The sequence below is a fragment of the Chelmon rostratus genome, chromosome 20 (genome assembly GCF_017976325.1).
Source record: "Chelmon rostratus isolate fCheRos1 chromosome 20, fCheRos1.pri, whole genome shotgun sequence".
Classification (NCBI taxonomy): domain Eukaryota; kingdom Metazoa; phylum Chordata; class Actinopteri; order Chaetodontiformes; family Chaetodontidae; genus Chelmon; species Chelmon rostratus.
This window is the reverse complement of record NC_055677.1, coordinates 5602099-5623776: the sequence shown is the minus strand read 5'-3', so window position 1 is coordinate 5623776 and position 21678 is coordinate 5602099. Positions and strand designations below refer to the sequence as shown.

At 42.7% G+C, this 21678-nt stretch overlaps 1 protein-coding gene across 4 annotated transcripts in view; it reads right to left on the bottom strand.

Annotated features, from left to right (window-relative positions):
- Positions 1–536: 536 nt before the first annotated feature.
- myo3a (myosin IIIA) overlaps positions 537–21678 on the bottom strand; it is a 55220-nt gene continuing 34078 nt past the window's right edge. Inside the window, exons 18-40 of one of the 4 annotated variants that reach the window (XM_041961274.1) lie at positions 21325–21535; positions 20208–20355; positions 18654–18807; positions 18280–18368; positions 18037–18166; positions 16927–17009; positions 16627–16668; positions 15530–15610; positions 15186–15266; positions 14897–15102; positions 14675–14786; positions 13773–13935; positions 13566–13652; positions 13355–13478; positions 13082–13270; position 13040; positions 12565–12909; positions 11779–12414; positions 11549–11693; positions 7013–7104; positions 5771–5811; positions 2490–2735; positions 537–1161 (exon numbers count right to left, since the gene is read on the bottom strand). In XM_041961274.1, the coding sequence (XP_041817208.1) occupies positions 1047–1161; positions 2490–2735; positions 5771–5811; positions 7013–7104; positions 11549–11693; positions 11779–12414; positions 12565–12909; position 13040; positions 13082–13270; positions 13355–13478; positions 13566–13652; positions 13773–13935; positions 14675–14786; positions 14897–15102; positions 15186–15266; positions 15530–15610; positions 16627–16668; positions 16927–17009; positions 18037–18166; positions 18280–18368; positions 18654–18807; positions 20208–20355; positions 21325–21535 (3521 nt within the window). In that variant the 3' untranslated portion in view covers positions 537–1046. Of the gene's footprint in view, positions 1162–2489; positions 2736–5770; positions 5812–7012; positions 7105–11548; positions 11694–11778; positions 13271–13354; positions 13479–13565; positions 13653–13772; positions 13936–14674; positions 14787–14896; positions 15103–15185; positions 15267–15529; positions 15611–16626; positions 16669–16926; positions 17010–18036; positions 18167–18279; positions 18369–18653; positions 18808–20207; positions 20356–21324; positions 21536–21678 lie in introns of all 4 variants that reach the window. The other 3 variants (XM_041961275.1, XM_041961276.1, XM_041961273.1) reach the window with 3 other exon arrangements.

The following is a 21678-nucleotide window of genomic DNA, read 5'->3' as shown; positions in this document are numbered from 1 at the left end:
TCCACAGAAGCCTTATAGTGATTTTGTCTGATTTATTTTTTATTTTTTGTAATAACAGCAATATTGTTCCTTCTTTCTATACGATCCAACCATTGTTTATGTACCTGCTGGTGCTCTGCAGCTGGGTTTTATGCAGCTGGCCTCCCAGTTGTTTCTCTCTGGCTGTCTGTGTTCTGTCTGGATATTTTTTTTAAACTAGAGTTTTCAGTAGCAGTGCGTGCAGTCAGCATGTAGCTGCACCACTAACACTCCCTGTGGGGGTTTCCTCTCCTTTAAAATGTCACACAAAGGTCAGAGGTCGAATCTCAAAGAAAAGCCAAGATGGAGAAGAAGACTGCCTGAAGAGGAATTTACAGGAGCTGCTTTGATATCAGCCCCCTTTTTTAAAAACCTCCAAAAACCTGCAAGAATTAAGTGTTTCCAGTTGATTTGGAGCTTAATACTGAATATTATCATGTCCCAATGAGCTCATGTTGTGTACAGCAAGGAAGATAAATGAAACATCAGAAGGAATTTAATATATTTTATATGCTTAAATGAACAAAATGGTGATTACAGCAGAGGCGAATGTACATTTCTTACAACATGACAACAATGAAGCTGTGAATTCAAAATGAAATGCAAAGACAACTCAAGAATTCCAGTGTAAGAGCATGGCTTTTGTATTTACACCATCTAGAGATGTTTTATACAGTTCTAGCAGATGTTTAAATGGTTATGGACAATCTCAAACATGTCATTTAACAAAGCTTTGAGAGGAAGCAGAAAATACAGCAAAAATGAGCCAAAGCAGCGACGTCTAGTTTACAAATCACATAAATAAAACCTTCATTTACAGTTTTAAAGACGGAGCATTTTATTATTTACATTTATCCTCATCCTGTTACATTATTGAGACTGGTGACTTATAATAAGTTAAAGTTTTCATTTCCAGAACTAGTTTTGAATGTTTTTGCAGAAGCTGTGATGAATCAGATACTCGTACATGATGAAGGATGAAACGTTGCCACACAGTGTGCATCAGGCGTCAGATCTGGACAGAGTGTTCAGTACTGTTTGATGAGCTTTCGTCTCTGGGAGGTCTTCCTCAGTAGATGTCTGTAGTCGTACGGATTGTCCTCGGCCTGACTCTCTGTGGAGGGCATTCTGGGAACAGAGCGCCTGCGAACGCAACACGGGAGGGAACAAATTCAAAGACAAAATGAAACAAAGCGAGAAAGGAGATGAAAAGATTCAAGTGTAGGGGAAAGATTTCATAGTGTTTGTCATCTTCGGCGGTCATTTATCATGTGTGCGTGGGGCAGCCTGACAGGCAGGCAGCAGGGATTCGTCAGCGGCTGCCTTTTGACCAACTGGAAAACAAAATGCAGGTGTGGCATTCTTGGAAAAATAAAAGTACCTCATTGTTCTCACATGGATATAACAGGCGCAATTGCTGAACAGCTCAAAATCATCCACAACTGTTGGTGAGATGTTTGAGGTCCTGCCTTCTCAGCCGCATTAAACCCTGTATCCATCATTTAGCAGCAGCGTCCTGTAATCCATCTGCAGGCTTTAATTTGAGTCACCCTCAATTAATATTTTGAAATTAAAACTCCAAACACAATTTTCTCTTGAAGGCAAATTCATTTCGTGCAACGTTTACTGGATTATTATGAGGATTCCTCTGTATGTGCTATCATCTAAATGCATTAAAGTGCTTGCTTTTAGCACAGTCTTTGGCAGAGTGAGCATAGACTGAGTATATGAACACACTGAGGTAAGAGAAAAGAGCATTACACAGTGTGAGTTAGTAACTGCACGGTCGAGTCGTTAACGCTCAGATTTACAATAATAAAGCTCTGAATATTTGCTCTTTCTGGATCAACTTACTCAAACGTTCATCAGCTTGCTCCCTGACATGTTGGCAAAATTTGACATATTCTCACTCCAGACTCATCACACGTGGACGTTTGGTCAGGACCCCTTTCGTGTCACTTTTCAACGTTAAGGGCTCCATGGTCAAGTTAGCAATAACAGATATGCAACATCCGGTTAGACTTTCAATGTAATGCTTACTGAGGACAATAATAAACATTAATAATTAAAGCTTTGATTGGGTTTAGGCAACAAAACTACTTTGGTAGGTTGTGGAAAAGATCATGACTACTTCCTTTCCAAAAGAAACCAACCTTAACTTTTGGTTTCACATGGGACAAGAACCCCGGTCTCCTGGATGAAAGCCCTGTGCTTGACCCCTCCTCTATAGGTGGACCTTGATACTAACGATGTATCCAGTGCCTTAAAAAGTGATGCTGAGCAGTCCTGACCATGTGTCCCTATGTGAGGAGTCGGGACTGAGAATGGGTTGGATTTGTAGTTAGTACACGGAGAGGTCAAATCTCTGACCTGTCAGTTATAAAACCGAACCTGACCGGACCATCGTCCGTATCAGCCTGGACAGAAATCAATGCTTCTTTCAAACGAAGGACATACTGTGGAGGACGCACCTGTTGTCCCTGGCAGGTTTGGGAGGCTCTGGTTCAGTGACGGCCCTCCCTCTGGTCTGTCTACTGGCAGCAGCTGGTCTCTGATCCATAGGCTGCATCCTGTCCGTGGACCGCCTCCTCTCCACGGACCTCCTCCTGTCAGGCGTGCTGCTGAGCAATGTGGTCTCTGAGGAGACGCAGGGTTCAGACCTGCTGGTGGACAGCTCCCGGTAGTACTGGTCATCCACATCCAGCAGCTTTCCTGGACTGGAGCACAGACAGGAGGACGTTAGCGGGACAGACTCCAGGCCTCATTGCTTATGGTGACTGGTTTTGTGTAGTCTATTGACCTCATACCGAACTAGACAGTGGTGGTGCTGGGTCCCTTTGAGATTTTGAACAAATCTCTGAAATATGTTTGTTTGATTTTCTCCCATCGTGTTCATGTCAATACAATACTGAGAAAGTCCAGATAAAGCAACAGATTAAGGAGCCAGTTCAGCCTTTACATGCGCTGACAAACCCAAAACAAGAACATAAGTGGAGTTAAGCAGTAAAAAAAAAACACTGCTGCATTTCAGCCTTTGTCAAGTTCTTACAGAGCAGGAAACAAAGAGGCTTTAAATAGACTCCTCCTATAGACTCCTCCTATTGGCAAATGACTGCAATCAAGACTTGATAGATCACAGGTGTGTCCTCTCCCACAGAGACTAAAACTGGACATAAAATATCCCAAATGTGTCAAGTGTTTAACTATTAAATGTGCTGTTTTTCAATGTTACTGCTGCATTAATGTTGCTTTTTACTGCTGTAGGTGTTTAAGATTGAGCTCATTTTGACTGCTTTTTATACTGCTGGCTAGTTTAATTTAGAGTGATGCATCATATTCTATAAGATCATCATACGTTTGTAGCGTGGCTGTCCTGTGAGAACCAAGTATCTCCAAAAAGTACATCGCCTCTGAGATGTAGTGGAGTAGAAGTATGAAGTTCCATAAAATAAAAATACTCAAATAAAGCAAAAGTATCTTAAATTTGTTTTTGAGTAAATGTACTTAGTGGCATTCCACCACTACATATCATAGAGGGATGGAGGAGAAGGATAATTATGAAGCCCACAGTATCTGTCCCCCAGACTGTGAACTGACCCTCGGCAGCGCCCCCCTTCAGCTCCAGGGACGCTGGTATGAAGCCGAACCTACGATCTGACCTCCATGTGAACAGAAGCGAGAGAAAGAGAACATCCATGTCAATGCGTCTCACACGTTATTAACATACGCTGCCGACCTCTATTGGAAATCAGTGTCTTTCATGACCGCAGCGCTCGGTTGACACGAGCGTCACAGCAGACACGATCTAACGCTGTGATGAGTTTGAGTCCAGCGCTGACCTCCTAATAAGACACACAATCATCCCGCTGGTGAATCATGATGAATCTGCTGTTCTGAGGCTGGAATGAAAATGTCCTCTTGATTGTAATTACAGTGTCTATCTGTTCTCTGGACTGCTGGCTGAAGTCTGTGAGTGGAACAGCAGCATGAGGAGAAAACCTCGCTGACATCGTCCCCTTCAAGAGAATATTACGTTTTTACACGCAGATTTGGATTAATACTGGAAACAAACTACCAAGTAATATTTAAGTCAAGTAAAGTTTGTAGGCTAAAGGGGCTAAAGCTGATCTTTATGACATTAACAAGCCGACATGTGGTGTGACTTCAAGCACCAGAGATGTAACTTTCAGAATGGCCGCTTTTGCTCCCTGAAATAGCCTGGTCCCAAATGGCTACATAGGCTGGACCCAAACATAGACTGTGTAAATAGTTTGGAGATTCTGGGTTTGAAAAGTGAAGCCAAAGTGCCTTAAATCCGCATTCTTTCTAATGGCCAGCAGAGGGCGACTCTACTGGTTGCAAATTTTATGTACGCTTATGGGAAAATGAGCAAATGAGTCAACAATTTCCTTATGAGTTCATGGTCTAAATCACTTGTTTTGAATGGGCACTGCACAAGCACCTGCTAAATATTGGAATTTTACTGGAATTTATTGCCATTTTTAGCATGTTAGCATGCTGATGTTAGCATTTACCTCAAAGCAGCTGCAACTGAGTGCAGCCTCACAGAACAGCTGCAGCATGATGGTAGCATGACTCTTAGACTCTTAGTAGAGCTTTTCTTTGGAGATCTGTGTTTGCTCTTTATTTCCTGCTCAGGCCTGGTTCAGCCACCAGGAGACCGGCTCAGCTGACCCATGGTTGGTTCGGGGGCTGGTTCATCCCTGGTTCACTGCTGATGCTAACTACCTCATTTTTCCTGCTTTCCTCTTCAACAAACTGCCACACTAATGGCGTCAACGTCGGGATGGAAAAGATGAAAGGTTTTATGAGCTGGCAATAGGCTGAATCACTGTTATGTCACATATCTAGAGATAGAGATTACACAATAGATCACTGCTTGATATTGGCAATAAAATGAAGATATCTGTGGTTCACCATCATTGTTTCTGATTAACTCTGCCTCTCTCTTTCTCCTTTTGCATGCTTTACTCCCATTTACTACCATCACCTCTGTCTTCTCTTCAGTATCCACTCCTCTTACCACCCACGCTCTCTCATCTCCCATCCTCCTCTGCTGTCAGCTTTAGCCACAGACGCTATCTTTCCTGCTGACCTTCTCATCCTTAATGATGCATGTAAACTGCTCCTGTCCATCGCTGGCTTTATTTATCTGCTAACAAATTATTACCCTTGATGTTTAGCACTGTGTCGCACTGTTTGTGTGTGTGTGTATATCAAGATGTGTGTGTGTGTGTGTGTGTGTGTGAGTGTGTGTGTGTGTCGTCAGACTGCTGTGATAAAGCACCCTGGCCCCTTCTTGTACAGCCAGCCCTATCGGCCTATCTTCACCCCCTCGCTCTGGGCGGTACGCTCACCTTGTGGCCTGTACGACACATGCATATGCATGAACGCACACAACCACACACACTTACTACTCACCTTTCTTTAAAAAAAAGACCTGAACTGCAGGTAAAGTTAGCAACCTATATGGAACATCTTACATATTTCGATGCCTAACATTAAATTTCATATACTAAGCGACTGAAAGGTGAGGCTAATTAATTTCACTGGGGATGTGTGTAATGCTGCAGGTCGTTGGGTTTGGACCCAGACGCTGTCCTTATGTCTGCACTGGGCTACTGTCATTACTATGGACCCGGCGTGCTAAGCAAGCTGGCAGCACGCCAACCTCTTAAAACAGTAGTGATAGGTTGTTAAAACGAGGTTGAAATAAGAACCGGCCACTTACTCCTCTTTCCTGGGCTTGCGTTTATCATCCTGGACAGACCTCTGGGTGGAGAGAGACAGGACAGATTACCACATGTCAATCAAACACTCCAACTCTCTGTGCTCAGGTAAAGAAAAAGAAATCGGTTTTAGAACAATGGGTCCCAACATTTTGGCTTGTACCCCTCAATATGAAGCAAAAATGCTCTTTGGCCCATTACAGGTTGCATCTGTTGTCAAGCTGTGACCAGTTAGCCAGAGTTACCTTAGCCATGCTAGCAATACAGCTATATGGATGGAAATATAGGTCTGTCGGCTGCTCCACCACTGAAAAGTATTGAATGGATTGCATCAGGATGAATGCAAAAAGTTCGGCGCAAACGTTTGATGACAACCTTTCCTCTAGTGCCACCATCAGGCCAGTTTTATACGTCCAATACTTTAACTTATGAAATATCTGCAAAACTGATGACATCTAATCCCATTAACAAATATAAGCATGCCAAAGTAAGATGGTCAACATGGCAGACATTATACTTGCTAAACATCAGCATATTAGCTTGTGAGCATGTTAGCTTGGCAGTGTTAGCATTAGCTGAAAAGTACAACCACACAGCTAGCATGACTGTAGACCATGGACATTTCCTTGTTTCTGGATTTTCAGTTAATAAAATTTGAGCTTTTGAAAAAAAAAAGAGATTCGAATATTTTTACAGGCCCAATGAGGTAAAATGATCCAACAATTAGCAAAACCTTTGCTTTGCAGATACTTCCTGTTGGGGGGTTGTGACCCCAGGTTGGGAACCACTGTATATGAAGTTGTTAGGAGCGATCGTCATCATTTGGTTAATCATGTTTTAAAACTACAGCACTTAAAAAAAAAAATTTTTTCAATTCCACAACTATTTGTGAAGCTTCCTACCCTTTATCAAATGTTGAATGTCTGGTGTTCGTTATGAATTTATTGAACTATTGATTGAATGCATTATACTGTGTCTACAGTAACAGTACTGACAGCATTGTCAACAAACATGAAGTGTGGGAAAAAAGAGTAACTTTGCACTGAGCTATTGTTCGCTGAAATTATAAAACATTACAAATAATTACATAAATGTAAGTAAGAAACTTTTCCAGAAAACTCTGGGAACATATGTAGTTGAGAGTACTAACTGCCAATCAATAATGTATTGTGGAAGCTAACAGCTGGGAAAGCTTTGTGGTGGCATGTGTCTGAAATTGTTCTCCATCTCTTTCTATGGCTCACATGAATCAAGTTGTAATAGGTGGAGTCCTCTGGTGTGTTGAGGGTCTTTGGCTGCTGGGTCCTGCGGGGGGTCCGCGACAGCCTCTTGTCAGCTGAAAAGTGACAAAGGTGGTTAAAATTGGTCTACTTGTTCCCAGATAAACAGCGCTGGGTAATGATGTGCTACTTCTTCCTGATGGAAGAGTGCGCATGAATGGACACTGAAAGGAAAACTGCCCCTCAAATGCACCCATGTACCTCCCTTTTCTGATTTCCTTCATCTCCCAGCATACTGTTCAACAACTTTAAGAGGCGTAAATGTGTGGCTGTTAATTAAAGGCGGGCTTTTCTGTATCTAAAATGAGAATTTACAGAGTTTATGATTGGCCTGCGTGTACATTGCATTATAGTATACTGACGTTAATGTTGAAATGAGCATTTCTACCATTTCTGTGATGGATTTCTCTAACTAGTAACTACAATTTACTACAGTTGTTCATAACGTCAATTTTTCATTACAAACTCAATTGGGGCTGCACCAGAAAACTTTGGTAGCATATAAATCTGCATTTATTTACAGGTGCAAGAAAAATACAATCACAAAACATTGGTCTTTGTTAACAACAAACAAGTTAACAAGTTTTTCTATTTAAGTATTTTTGACACTTTCATGTCTTTTATTGGCAGGAATGACAGGAAATGAGGGGAGAGAGAGATGGGGAATGGGCTGGACTCAAACTGGGATTACTGGGATACATGGATGTGTTTTAAACCCCTCCGGGCAGCACAAGGGCTTTCTCTTAAAAATGGCCTCTTAGAGAAAAGCAGCTTTGAGACAGAACAAAACAGTCTCTGTCTTGGTTTTCTGTGCTACTGTCATGTCTCGTCAAATCTGTTAAGTGTTTTTGTTCACTAGCGTCATGTCTTGTCATACACTTCCTGTTTTATTGTGAAACCTAACTCTCCTCTCGTTTCAGGCCCTTGACTTCCCGGTGTGTTTCCCGCCTGTCTGATTGTCTACCCCGCCCTAATTGTCTCCACCTGTTCATTGTTACCTCGTGTATATATAGTCCGCGTCTCCCTTTGTCCTGTGCCAGATTGTCATGTGCCTTGTCTCGTACTCGCCTTGCTCTCTAGCGTCCTTGATCCTTGTCTGTGTAAGTCTAGTTATCAGTATTGCCTGTAAGGTCTTTTGTTTGATACTTTGCATCTAGTCTAGTTTGGTATATTTGTTTGTTACTTTGTTATCGCCTCAGCCTTCGAGCTTGATTATTCATTTTCTAGTTTTCCAGTTATCCTTAGCGTTTTCTGTTGTACTTTGTATCTCCTTCAGTTTGCCATTCATTGTTTATCCTGAGCGCTTTGAGTTAAATAAACCTTTTATTTTGAAACTCTGCTGAGCTGTCTGTGGTCTGCATCTTGAGTCCTCAAACCTTGTGCCTCCGGGCTTGTCAGTTACATTCTTTTCAGTGTGTTCGGTCAGTCCGACCTCCTGCCTGTGCTGCCTTAAATTTAAGTGCAGGTGCTGATAATGTCTGCAGAAACCTGAGGTGAAGTGTTTTGCTTTTCACTATGATTGGATCGGAGGAGTTTGGGTAAAAATGAGCATAAAACTGATGATCTGTTTATGTGATTACACCCAGATGAACAGTCCAGAGCTCTGTCTATCATTTGAAAGTACACCATCATGATGAAACAGCTCGAGAGCCGGTGGGATCACTACATAGTACACGGTTGGTTGGATTACACACCCTTTCGACTCTGTTGTGCTTATTGAACTTCCCTCCATATATACTGCAGTTTAACCCTTAGGCCTTTGGCCACTTTGAATTTTCCAACAGAGATTACGTGAATCAACCTTTGACACAAACAATGCGTCCTATAACTTTGTGATGATCCGTTTCAGTCTGCACGCTATCGAACACAATCAGAGAGGTGTGTTTGTAACCATCTGTGCAGCCTGTCATGCAGAACAGCTTCCATACTGTAGCGGATGTGTTGCAATATATCATATTTGTCATGACTGATATACCGTTCCAATTTTCCTCTTTGGGCATGTGATATTGCAATTATTAACATATTGCGACGACCTTTGCTTGTTGCTCATTATTAATCACTGCTCATGTAAGGGGAAAGCACGTGGCAAAAAACAATCCATCATGTGCAGAAGCTCTCAGGTAAAGGAGGTGAAAAGTTTGTAATATTATTGAACAACTCCATCTAAAGGTCATTCTGTATTGCACAAACGAGTAAAGCCAATTTCACACACACTCTTATTAATTCCTGCCATAATTGTCGGAAACGCTTGCTCACATGATGTGATTAACATTTGATGACCTTTCCCATGAAGAACAATGTGACTGGCATCCCTCTGCCTTCATTGTGTGTGTCACAAATTATTCTGATCAAGTTTATTATGTTACAGAAATGTATGAGGACGGCTCAGGAGTGTCGTTGGAGAAATGACCCAGTGTAGCTGAAAAGCATAATTTTACAGGGAGTTGCATTAGCCTTTGGAAATAACACAGATAATTCATTCTGCTTTACCTCAGGCAACGTGCTGTTGCCTGAGAAAAGTAAAGGGCAAACATGCCTGGATTAGAGGAACGCTGTTCTACTGGAAACTCAGAGCGGAGTGAGAAACGTGTACCATGTTTGTAAAAATTTCACCCAAATAAAATCAGATAGAAGCAGATCCTGCGACGGCATATTGAAGGAACAGTTCAACATATTAGGAAACAAGCTTATTCGCTTCCTTGACAAGAGCTGGATGAGAAGATCAATATCATGTCTCACGTCGGCACGGTTAATCTGAAGCTAGAGCCAGCAGCCTGTTATCTTAGCTTAGCAGAAAACGGGGAAACAGCTGGCCAGGCTCTGCTTAAAGCTAACAATCTGCATACCAGCACCTCTAAAGCTCCTTAATTAACACATCAACTAATTCCTTAAAGCTGATATTGGACAGTTCTGCAAAACCCTGAATTGTGTTGCATGCTAACAACAACGATAGTACCTGTAGTTTAGAGAAAGGTCGTGGACAAAAACTATGGTCAAGGTGTAATCAAAGTTAGAAAACTAAAACACGACATCAAAGTTAAAGTCAGACTATGTAATGTTTAAAAAAAGACATGAAATCTTTCTCCTACATAAGAAAAGTTATATTTATGAGCCTGCTGCAACCTTATTTGATCTGGTATGACCACTAGCTTAAGGTGGCTAATGTTCGAAAGCCTTCCATCGACATTAGTGTGGCTTTATGGCTCAATCTACATGTTCTACTGACAGGTTGCCTTATTATGATGTGTTTAAAACACCTGACTATACAATGATGATTGCAGTCTGCCAGAATTACCACTTTTGGCGTCAGTAGCCCAAAGGTGCATGTTAAGTTATGGTTGGGTTTAAGAAAACTAAACCTCTGAAAGACTGTGGTAACTTGGGCTCAGAGACTTAAATATTCAATATAACTTGACTTTAATTTCCACTAAAACTAAAAATGAACACAACCAACCAACATCCTGACCTCCACACCTTTATGTTCCAACTTGTTACATGTAGGAAGCACGAATTTGTGCATTGCCACTGAACTCGGTGTTGGATGCAGTTAAATTGTCCATTATGAACTAAATTCCTAAGCATACTGGGGTTCTTGTATTGGATTTCATTACAAATTATGCAAAAACATGATTAAAATGCTGAGAATCCGACAGATAAGACTTCAGTAGATGTACCACTTAAAAAGATTGAATTGATATCATCAGTCTATACTTGTAATAAAACTCAAACAGCTGCCAAAGATCAAATGAATGGCAGAATAATCATGATACCAGGCCAGGAAAGGTAATCATTGGTAATATTACACCTGAACCCACGTCAGCGTTGACACTTTAGCTGCCAGCTCCGCTTTGCAAAGACGACTAACTTTCAATTAGCTGTCTCCCCCTCGCTCGCCACCCTGAAAGCAATTACAGCTATCACCTGTGCAAATCAAATTCTATTTTTGATGACACATTGGGTAGAGAAGCACTTCCTGTTTTGGCACTCGACTTTCCCAGGTGTCCTGATCTAATCAAGCCTCGCGGCGCGCGTCGATCACATCGTCTTCTTCTGTGAGAAGACGGAAATAAAATCTCTCTCTTTTTACAGAAAGAAATGGCCGACACAAGCCCGCAAACATTAACTTGGAAATACCGAACAGCTCCTTCCACAGATCTTTTATATTTGCAATCTGGGCTTGAGCATCTTCTAAGCGTGGCGGGAAATGACAGTTTCACTCTTACTGGAGTGAATATGAACTCCATTTAGCTGAGTGTCAGTGAGGGATAACCTCAATGCAGCAAATTCAAAAAAGCCTTTATGAAGGATGGATTTACCAAAAGAGTAGATAAATTTCCTCCTTAGACAGGGAGACGGTCTTTTTCAACTATCTGATGGTTCAGTGCTTCGACAGCAGAACCAGAAATACACATTAACCTCGGGTCAATCTGTGCCGACATTACGCATTACATGTACATCTTTATAATCTGTTTGTCACTCAGCCAATCTCAATTATCTTACTTGATTGGTGATTCTGGGGAGCATAGCCATTGATTGCTTTCCCTCTCACAAACATGCCATTGTTCTCCGGGTTTGATTGATGGGCCTGGATGATCTCATTCAACTTCTGCTGCAGGGCCACAAAGTCCTGAGAAGTCTTTGAGATCTGTTGAAGAGATTTGACGAAAACAATAAGTGAGTGGAAAGAGGGGATGAGTTGGGGGAGTAATAAACGTGTTGGGTGGTTTTACCTCTTTGGAGAAGCTCTCCAGCTGTGCAGCTTCTGTCTGTGCTGCTTTCTTGTTGGCCTTCAGGTTCTTCCTGTCCTTGTACCCTCTGAAGTTGCTCTGGATCTTCACTGCGGCCTGCTCTTCCTCCAGCCTTTCTTTCTCAGCATCTGTCTCGTCTTTACGTTCTATCGCCACGTCATTTACATCCAGGGCCTCCTCCTCTGCCTCCTCTTTAGTTCCCTCTTCTGCATCATCGGCAGCTTCTGCCTTTGCCTTCTGCTGCGTTTCTCTCTCTGCTTTCAGTTTCTTCCGGTCCCGATGGCCTCTGAAGTTACTCTGAAGGACAGTGGCAGCTTTTTCCTCGTCCAGTCCTTCCGGGTTCTCCGCAGAAGTACCCGGCTGGGGCTCTGGCACTGATTCCTCTGTCTGCAGTACCTGTTCTTCTTCTATTGGAGGTCCTGGTGTTACTTCTTTCTCCTTCTTCCTCTTCTTGGGGATCTTTCCTTCCTCCTCGAGTCGCTTGCGCTCCTTGTGGCCACGGAAGTTGCTCTGAAGCACCACAGCTGCTTTGGTCTCGTCTTGGTCTTCTAACTTGATATTAATTGAAGAAACATCTGCTGCATCTTGAGCTTCTGTTGATTTGTCTTTTTCTGCCTCCTCGTTGCAGATGCTTTCGGCTGGTGTTTGAACTTCCGGCACTTCTTCCTCACCTGTAGGGCTGCTTGCTGTGGGCACTTCTTCCTCACCTGTAGGGCTGCTCGCTGTGGGCACTTCTTCCTCACCTGTAGGGCTGCTCACTGTGGGCACTTCTTCCTCACCTGTAGGGCTGCTTGCTGTGGGCACTTCCTCTTCACCAGTAGGACTTTTTGCTCTCTGTTTTTTTGCTGGGATTTTGCCTTCTTCCTGCAACCTCTTCCTCTCTTTGTGACCTCTGAAATTACTCTGGAGAACAGTAGCAGCCTTGGTTTCTTCTTCTACGTTGACAACCTCTTCTCCTGCAGCCTTTTCTTGTCCGCTCTCCTCCTTCGTGTCCTCCTCCCGTCCTCCTCTTCCATCATTCGCAGCTGGTGCGTCAACAATCACTGCGTCATCTGCCACTTCTGTATGTTCGTCATCTTCTGGCACCTGTGTGTGATCGCTGTCATCATTCTCCTCGGCTTCATACGTACTTTCTTCCTCTTCATCATTCTCCTCTTGTTCATCAGCTGTCTTTTCTCCTGCCTCTGCTTTGCTCGGAGGCTCTTGCTCACTTTCTTGCTCCACCACCACATTTGACGGTAACTCTAATTCAGCCCCAGCCATCGTCTTTTGTCTCTCCTTAAACTTTTTTCTCTCTTTGTAACCCCTGTAGTTGCTTTGGAGAACCACGGCAGCTTTAGTTTCCTCTTCCTCGTTCATTGCTTCGTTGTCGGGGGCAGGGGAGTCTTCATCATTAGTGATCTTTTCTGGTTCAGGAGTCTTTTCCTCTTTTTCCTTCAGCGCTTTCTCTTCTTTTTCTTTCTCTTTGGCTTCTCTACAAACATAATGAGTACATCTTTGTCAGAAAAACAAACACTCTTTTTTCAATGCTATTTTTTGTACATTTCCTCTCTGATACCGTTTTCTTTTGAAGCTTTTCCTTTCCTTGTGCCCTCTGTAACGGGCCTGAATCTTGGTAGCAGCTTTGTTCTTCTCATCTACCAACTCCTTGTATTTCTTTTTTGCAAGATAGCCCCTGCAAACTGAAGACGACGAAAAGAGAAACAAATGTAATACCCACAAAGCTCAGATTGTGTTGGATAACTGACTCCATCTCAGATTGTTCTTACCAGCCTGAAACTGGATGATGAAGGCCTCAAATTTTGCTTTGCTTTTGTCATCAGCCACCCTCTTCCGGGCTTTGTGACCTCTGTAAGCTGGAGAGTTTGAATCAAAAATCAAAGCAGGAACTGGCATAGAAAATATTAGAATAACTGCTTGATGACTTGTTCATGCTGTTGTAGATAACAGCAGTACAGAGTGTAAAGTTTACGAACCCGACTGCAGCACCAGAGCACTCTGTTCTCGCTCTTTTAACACTCGCCGGTAGCGCTTGGCTCCCAGCCAGCCTCGGACGTAAGCCTGCAGGAGAATGATCCGTTGGGTGGCCTGCTGCACCATCAGGTTCAGGTGTTCAACGTGGTAGTACTTGAGAAACACCTGAGAGCAGGGACACATACAGCACCTCACTGACCACTGCAGCATATCTATTTTACCTTGACAGGATCAGCTACGCAGTTGTATCGGAACTGCAAAATCTTTCTACTAAATACGAAATCAGTGGGAATCAAGGTGTCATGCAAGAAAGCACTTGAAAAGAGCGCTGCACAAGCAAGTCGCTTCCTTTCATTAAGGTGGCACCTGTTTGCAGTAGAGTGTGGCACTTAATATCCTTTTTAATGCTTGTCTGACTTCCTGTAAGATTCCCAGTGTCTTGCAGTCATTTTACTACTGTGTTTGTGCAACAACAATCGTACACGTTCTACAAGAAACTGGCAGAGTGCGAGTTAATTAGCTGTGGTCTTGGTTTGCATGGCCTTGCCTTCGTGGCTTTTATGTGGGCATAATAATGTGTAATCAAAAACAAGCTCACATGGGGTTTATTTTATTGTCAGTGCTATTGGGAAGTTTGTTGCTGATTGGATAAAATGCTGTAAAACACCAACCATCCATTTGTGGACTCTCTGCTGTATGAAAAGGGAAGCATTCTAGAAAGTCAATGCATACTTGTCCTTTGTTAGGTACCAAGTACATCTTATGTTTCAGAATTCTTTGGCAGCATGTCCCAGTTAAGTCAGTTTGAGGCACCAGTGGCCCTAAAAATAAATGTCAGCTCAGAGCCCTGCTGCTTCAGTCCCTTTAAAGTGCTATCCAATGTAGAGCCTACATCTCCACTCACCTTAGTCTTCCCCATTGCCCAGTTCTCCAGCTTGGCCTTCTCCAGTATTGCAGCACATGTTTCTTGAGTCACAGCTGGCTCCTCATGAGCATGGAAAGCCAAGATGTAGTACCTGTAACAGTCAGTGTAATCAGCTAATACAAGCGCCAACACACACCATATACTGCTTTGCACTTGACACAACATCACTGCCTCCTGGTGCGAAGCGAGGAGGCTGCTGACCTCTTTATGAAGTTAGCAAACAGGATGCGGTGAGAGTAGCCCTGCCGTCTGATCTTGGCGGTCTCCAGAACTCCGGTGTAGCGCAGCTGAACCAGGACCTTCTCCCGGTCAAACTTGTTGGCTTGGCGATCGTTGTTTGGTTTGATGCAGCGAACAAAGTGAGGCTGCCCTGCCACCATTTTGGACAGCAGGTCCATCAGCGAGTACTAGAAGAGAGAAGAAGAGACAGCTTGATTAAGGTTTTTTTTTTGTACAATTTTGGGAAGAAAATTAGAGAAAACAATCTTACTCTGAAGTAGGAGGCCACTGTCTGTGTTCTCATGTTGGTGGTTTCTCTCGGGTGGTATGGTGTGTCTCCGGGTTCACCTGGCTGAACAAGGAAACAGAAAGCTGGTCAAAATCCCAATAAATCATGGCGCACGGTATGTGTCTGCAGACCAATGCCTTTACATACAATGTTATGTGATGAAAGGGAACATTTTAGCACGATGCACATTAGGCCAGGATGAAATGAGGACAGTGACCTAACTGTGTCAACTGAAGCACATCTGCAGGTGCTTCACATCTTTAAAATGACAATATATACGTCAAATTTACTACGTTTAAATCTTCCTCTGAAAAATCACCAATCACCGTTTGCATTTGTACTGTGTCATGAAGAGGCACAGGGAGCAAGCTTTTTTTTTCAGGAGCGAGCTTTAATTCCCAAGATGGCTGCAAAAGAGACGCATAAAATGGATAAACACACACACAAAAAAAAAACAAGTGCCAAATCAGGAGTACGATCTGCATAAATACAACTCGTCCAAAGCTGTTAATTCAAAAAGTTTTCTCACTTAGAAATCATGTAAATTCAAATTTAATAAAATTTATATGCTAAAAAACTGCTATTATAAATTAACAAAACTACTCATAGTAATAATAATGAAGATCAACATGAATATAAAGAAAATCACAAACACAAATGTATTAACCTGGATCCAGCAGATATTTTGCAACATCTGAACAAGCCCTACATCTATTTCTCAGCACTATTACACTGGGGGAAACAGTTTAAAGCAAGCAATCAGCCTAATACTGTTTGTAGCATTTCAAATGCTCATTTCGCCTCTTAAGAGCGAAGCCTTTGATGAGCTTTTTGTCTAACATATGCAGATGAATGGAAATAGATTCAAGAACTCATCAAACACAGTTCATTTAAATGTAGCTACTGTCAGTTGCTTTTAGGTGAGCAAATTGCCTCAAGCTCTGCATCCAGCAGGCACTGCAATCGTGTACTGACACAATTTAAACAAATTCACCAAAGTAAGTCACGTAATTAAAGAAAGAAATTAAATTCTTATTTGGCCATTGGCGACTGAAGGAGACTTGGGATGATTATTGAATGCTTTGAATGCAAAATTTAATACTTTCGTTCGCATTTTTTTCCAACTTTGGTTCACTGTGCAAGTCAATGTACTCAAACTGGTTATCAGCATGAGGCCTGGTGCTACGAACAGACATCAGGGGATAGGAAAGGCTTTAACAGAGCATCTACATTCAGATGACTTAATGAAGATACGTTTATGCACTGAGCATCCTGCAAAAGTTTGCTTTGCATAAACTGTGAAAAGCTGTCGCTGTCACTGACTCTAAACACAAAGCACTACATGTTAGGGGATCTAGGGTGAGTAAAGTGTCCACACTGCTAGAAACATTTAACACAAACTACATGGAAATATGTTGATTACCTCACTGAAAGAAAAAGAACTGTATAAGGTTAGGACTCCCATCTTTTAAGATAGAAATGCAGACACAGAGGAAGACAAAAACAAAACAGAAAAGGTAAGAACAGAAGAAACTGTAATTACAGTAAAAAAAAAGTAGAAATGAAGAACAGTGTAGAGATGAGAGGCTGCTTTGTAATTCAAGAGTGTTTTTTGGCTCTAGTAGTGAGAGTGAGAAGGGAAAAAACAGATTGCACAACTTTTCGGGGTAACTTCTTGATGCAGAAGATAATACAGTGATAATGCAGACAGTGCTGTAAGTACCTTGGCGAAGGTGATGGTGCGTGTCGGGGTCCGCGGGCTGCGCAGTGTGTTTATGCCTTTACCCTTGGTGTGGGCAAGGTTGCCTGTGAAATAAACAAACGGAGGACGAGAGTCAGTTAACGCAATGTGGCCTCGCTCACCGGGGGAGAGTTAGTCATACATGTAGGAATCAGGCACTAAAACACGACTGTATGCGTATTTTCAGCAGCTGGGATAAATTAATGAGCTTATTTTTAGCAGAAAACTGATAGAAATCTGGAAACAGGCTCAAATAAGTGAACTCAAGGGAGCAGATACCAAAGGAGTTCAGGAGTCCTTCCTTTTGCGTGACTTGTTGTTGATTAGGAATGAAACAGCAACGCTCATACAGCAGCTTTAAGACTACTTTAAGAGTTTATGTGATTATGTGATTATTGGCTTTGTGATTCGGTTTTGACAGAGCTGGCAGCCTGCTCTGCCAGCACAGGTCACTCTCGCTGCCAAGGCCAGCTTATTACAACAAAAGTCTGGCAGACAAGAGAGGAAAGCCTGCTTAAAATAGGCAACAATAGGCCGTTGTTTTACAGCAAGTCTGTATTCAGTTTAATTGAAAGATGGACTTAGCAAACACACATCTCTATTATTTCTCTTCCTGTTTTTTCTGCAGAAACTTTTTGCGCTTCATGCAAGAGGAGCTTCTTTCCTCCACTCTCCTACAGGATGGACGAGACACGCAAGTCTTTCAACTCCAATTTCAGACACTCAGAGCAACGTGATGTGGTGTAAAGAGCTAGAAAGTCCTTAAAGGGAGGAGGTCAGGGAGGACGGATGAGCAAAGACAGGACTTTCACTCAAGAGACTGTGGTTCACGTGCAGTTTGAATCCAAAATCATTATTTTAAATTTAGTACATCAATTAACTTATGTTATGCACTCAACTTATGTTGGGTACGTAAACATATTTATTTTAACCCAAACTGTGATATTTGCTTAACCTAACAAACTATTTTGTTGCCCAAATCGAACCAAACTGTAGCCGTTTCACGTCAACCGCGTGTTAGAAAGGCTTTCTCCCAGGCATCTGCAGACAGAAACATTCGACTGGGAATGAGGCCGGGCTGTTCCTCCTCACCTGTTTTGGTGAGGGGATGGGTGACCAGCTTGCGAGTGAGCTCGTTTTCTGACGACCTCAGCAGAAGGACGATGTCGGCCGGTAGCGTGTCCCTGTTCTTGGCCAAGAAGCCGGCGGCGTTGTAAATCACCTTAGAGTTTAGCGGAGAGGGAGAGTATTTGTGTGAAGGCCAGCGCACATCATGTAGCTTCAGTTTAAAATAAAACTTCTGTGCACGCACTATTATAATCGAGTATCAGTTACCTTTCCAGCATAGTGGTGAATACCGAAGCCGAGGTCGACCCTCTTTGGTCTCCAGAAGCTTTTGGTCTTGAGGTTGTCATCAAATTTCTCTAAAATGTCCAGAAAAACGTTGGTTAATTATCTTCACAACCACTATGAATAAGTATATTATCACTTATATCATATTATTTAAAAGAACTGAACCTCTGAGGTCGTGAAACACTTTCAGTTTAAAGATCTGTTGATTGTTCCCACTTGTTCTTGTTTATTTCTAAGGGGCTGCTAAGTAAACATTAAAGGCAGCGGGGAGAACATAGCGTGCTCTGTCAACACTTCCTGCGCTAATAAAGGTTGTAAACAGTGAATTCAGCCAATCGTGAGCTGAAGCGACTGACCTACGAGGGTCTGGTCGGTGGCCTGTGGGAAGCGACTCTCCTCATCCAGAAGTGAGAGCATCCCCATGGGCTTCTGTAAGAACAGGTCCAGGAGGGGCCGGTTGTCCTCATACTCGATCATCCGAGCGTCCACCTCCTCATTCAGGTACTCATCCTGTGACATGAATATAATAACAGCTTTATCAGATGAAGTTTGGTGGAAACATGAGTTCCTAATGTATTCATTCCCATCTCTGTTTGTTTGTTGGAGTCCCCTACTATCGGACAAATAAACTGTCCTCTAGGCCTCAACCAGCTCCACCAAGGCCAGAAATGTGATGGAAAATACTTGAGGAGGAGCGGCTGGTTGTTCAGCTCAAAGACTGAATTATTTGTATTTATTTAACATTAGTTATCCGCAGCTGTAATGACAGACCAGAAGGGTAAAGTCAGACGCTGCTTGTCTGTTCTGTGCACTTTGTGGGCTGTTATCTTAACAAGTAATGAGTTTTTGTTTTTTTTTTGCTTTGTGCTGTCCTGTCAGATGCAGGAATATCAGGTGTAACTTTAAATCCATTTTTTATTCTAACCATTTTCTGCTCTTTTCTTTATCTTTTAAATATAGTGCTTGAATTTTCAGGAAGTTAACAGTGAGGGTGACACATTAAAGATAAACTGGCCAGAACTAATGCCATAATGTGTTGTACTCTTATTGTATCGTACTTTGTGACACGCTACCCTTCCCCCCTTTGGATAAATCTGGTCCAGGGGGGGCAAAGTGAGCCAAGACCTGCACTTTATACTCAGATCACATCAGGCTGACTGACTCTCAGAGCTGCCAGTATGACTCAGCACCATTACAGGAGACTTCTATTCTGAGACGAAAAGGACAAAACGGGAACAAACAACACCGAGTCGCCGTGCTTATCGTAGCATGACCTGCACGCTGCGCAGTAAACGAGCCACATCAGGAAATCTGCAGGGATGCAGACACATTGGGTCAATATGCAACCGTACACATACATGGGAAAATCGTGGTATATCTGCTTTAATTCACTGCGAGTGTGACAGTTCGGTGATGCTTCCTAATCTCATAGGCCACTACAATTCCCTTATGCTCTGTATATGTGGTGGCAGTATAGGACAAATGTATTTCTGGGCCTGGTGCCAACAATACCCAAGAGTGAGATTAAGTCAAACGCTAACTGTCTTCAACTCCTAATTGACCCTCGTTTGGAATGATTTATAGCTCCTCTCCATGGGTGAGACCAAATCATTTAACATTAGCAAACCATTCTCTGCCCCCCCAAGGCAAAACACACCCACGAGGCTGCATGAAGGGAAGATCGCGAAGCACATTCTCCCGTAAATAAAGACAGCAGCATATTTTACCCTTGCCATCTCTCTTAAAGCGCCGAGTGACAAACGATGACATGTTATCACCATTTAGATGGAAATGAGGTAGTACCAAGGTGAAAAATGCATACAAAGTGCTTCCCAGGGGGGGACTCAAGTACTCAGAAAGCAGTTTGGTTTTAGTGATAGTTTAGGGTGGGTGCTGGTCACAGCCTTTACCTGCTCCCATGCGAATATGTGCTGGTTGAAGTAAAACTGGATCTGCTCATTGGCGATGTTGATGCAGAGCTGCTCGAAAGAGTTCTTCTTGAAGTTCTCAAAGCCGAAGATGTCCAGGATGCCGATGTTCAAGCCTTTGTCGTCCTCTCTGGAGAATGAAAATGAACTTTTCATTTAGAAATTCTGTCTTTACTGCTTTTGTCATTTGTGTCACATGTCCACTCCAGTTTGGCATCATCCAACCTCCTTTAAAAGACCATACAGACGAATATTATTAGTGAAAGCAGAGTTGGATACAATACACAAGTACCAATAAAATGTATTTTTGTCAATGCCCTCTATACAATATCACAATTAGTCCACACCAGTGGTTTCAGATGTTTTGGTGCCAAACCCTTGAAAATCTTCTAATTATGGCGTCTTGATAGATTTATTTGAATAGTTTTTAGAAGGTCAAAAAACAAAATTAAGTCTGGAGCAAAGTCTAAGTAAATATAATATGTTTTGGCTTCCCTATCCTGTTAATTAATCATCTATTTCAGGGGAAGAAGAGGTGATGGTTGGAAATCACTGGTTCACATTAATTCGCCGATTAGCACTACAGAGGCAGTACAGCTAGGACTAATGGGAATTAGTTTAGCGACTATTTGGTGATAAAACAAACAATTGATTAAGTTATTACTCATCCAAGAAGGAACATGAACTCTTGTGTCAAATTCTGTAGCAACACATCCAATAGTTCAAGCCATTTCCCTAAAAGCCACCAATGTCAGCCTGCTGATGGCACTACAGGAAATGTCAGAAGATCAGTTATTAGCATTAAACTTCTGGGAATCATGGATTTCTTGGCTATCTAATAGCTGTTCAGATCTTACAGTCTGGATCAAAGTGGTGGGCTGACCGCGGCTGCCAACCCTCCATCTGCTAGCAAGGCTAAAAAACATTAGTTTTCTATGTGACTCTGGATTTTTTTAGCAAAGTCCACAAGTTTCAATCGCTGACAAATGTATTGTGCACAGTTTTTATCCATACAAATATAGGATCTTTCTGAGATGACCTCATTCTGTGCTCATGACAGCCAAACACACCACATCACATTTTCCGCCCCTGATCTCACCCTAGGTGGCTGTCGGGCCGCAGCAGCGCGTTGATGCGGTTGACAATCCAGCTGAAGAGGCGGCCGTAGAGAGCCTTGCCCATGGCGTCCCTCACCTCCGCCGCCTTCTCCACCGTGTTGGGCCTGACGATCGTCTCTCCCCGGGCCACCACGCAGTGGGAGGTCAGGGCTTCCTGGAGCTCGTCTGAGCGGATACACAGCAGTGATGCCACTGAGGGGACATTAGATAAGGAATGCGATGAAAGTAGAATGAGTGCATGTGACTCATGCAGGGTGTGCAAGTGTGCAACCTGAACTGTCCTCGTTTACACTCAGAAATTAATATGATGTTGCTCATCAGTCACAAATCAATCC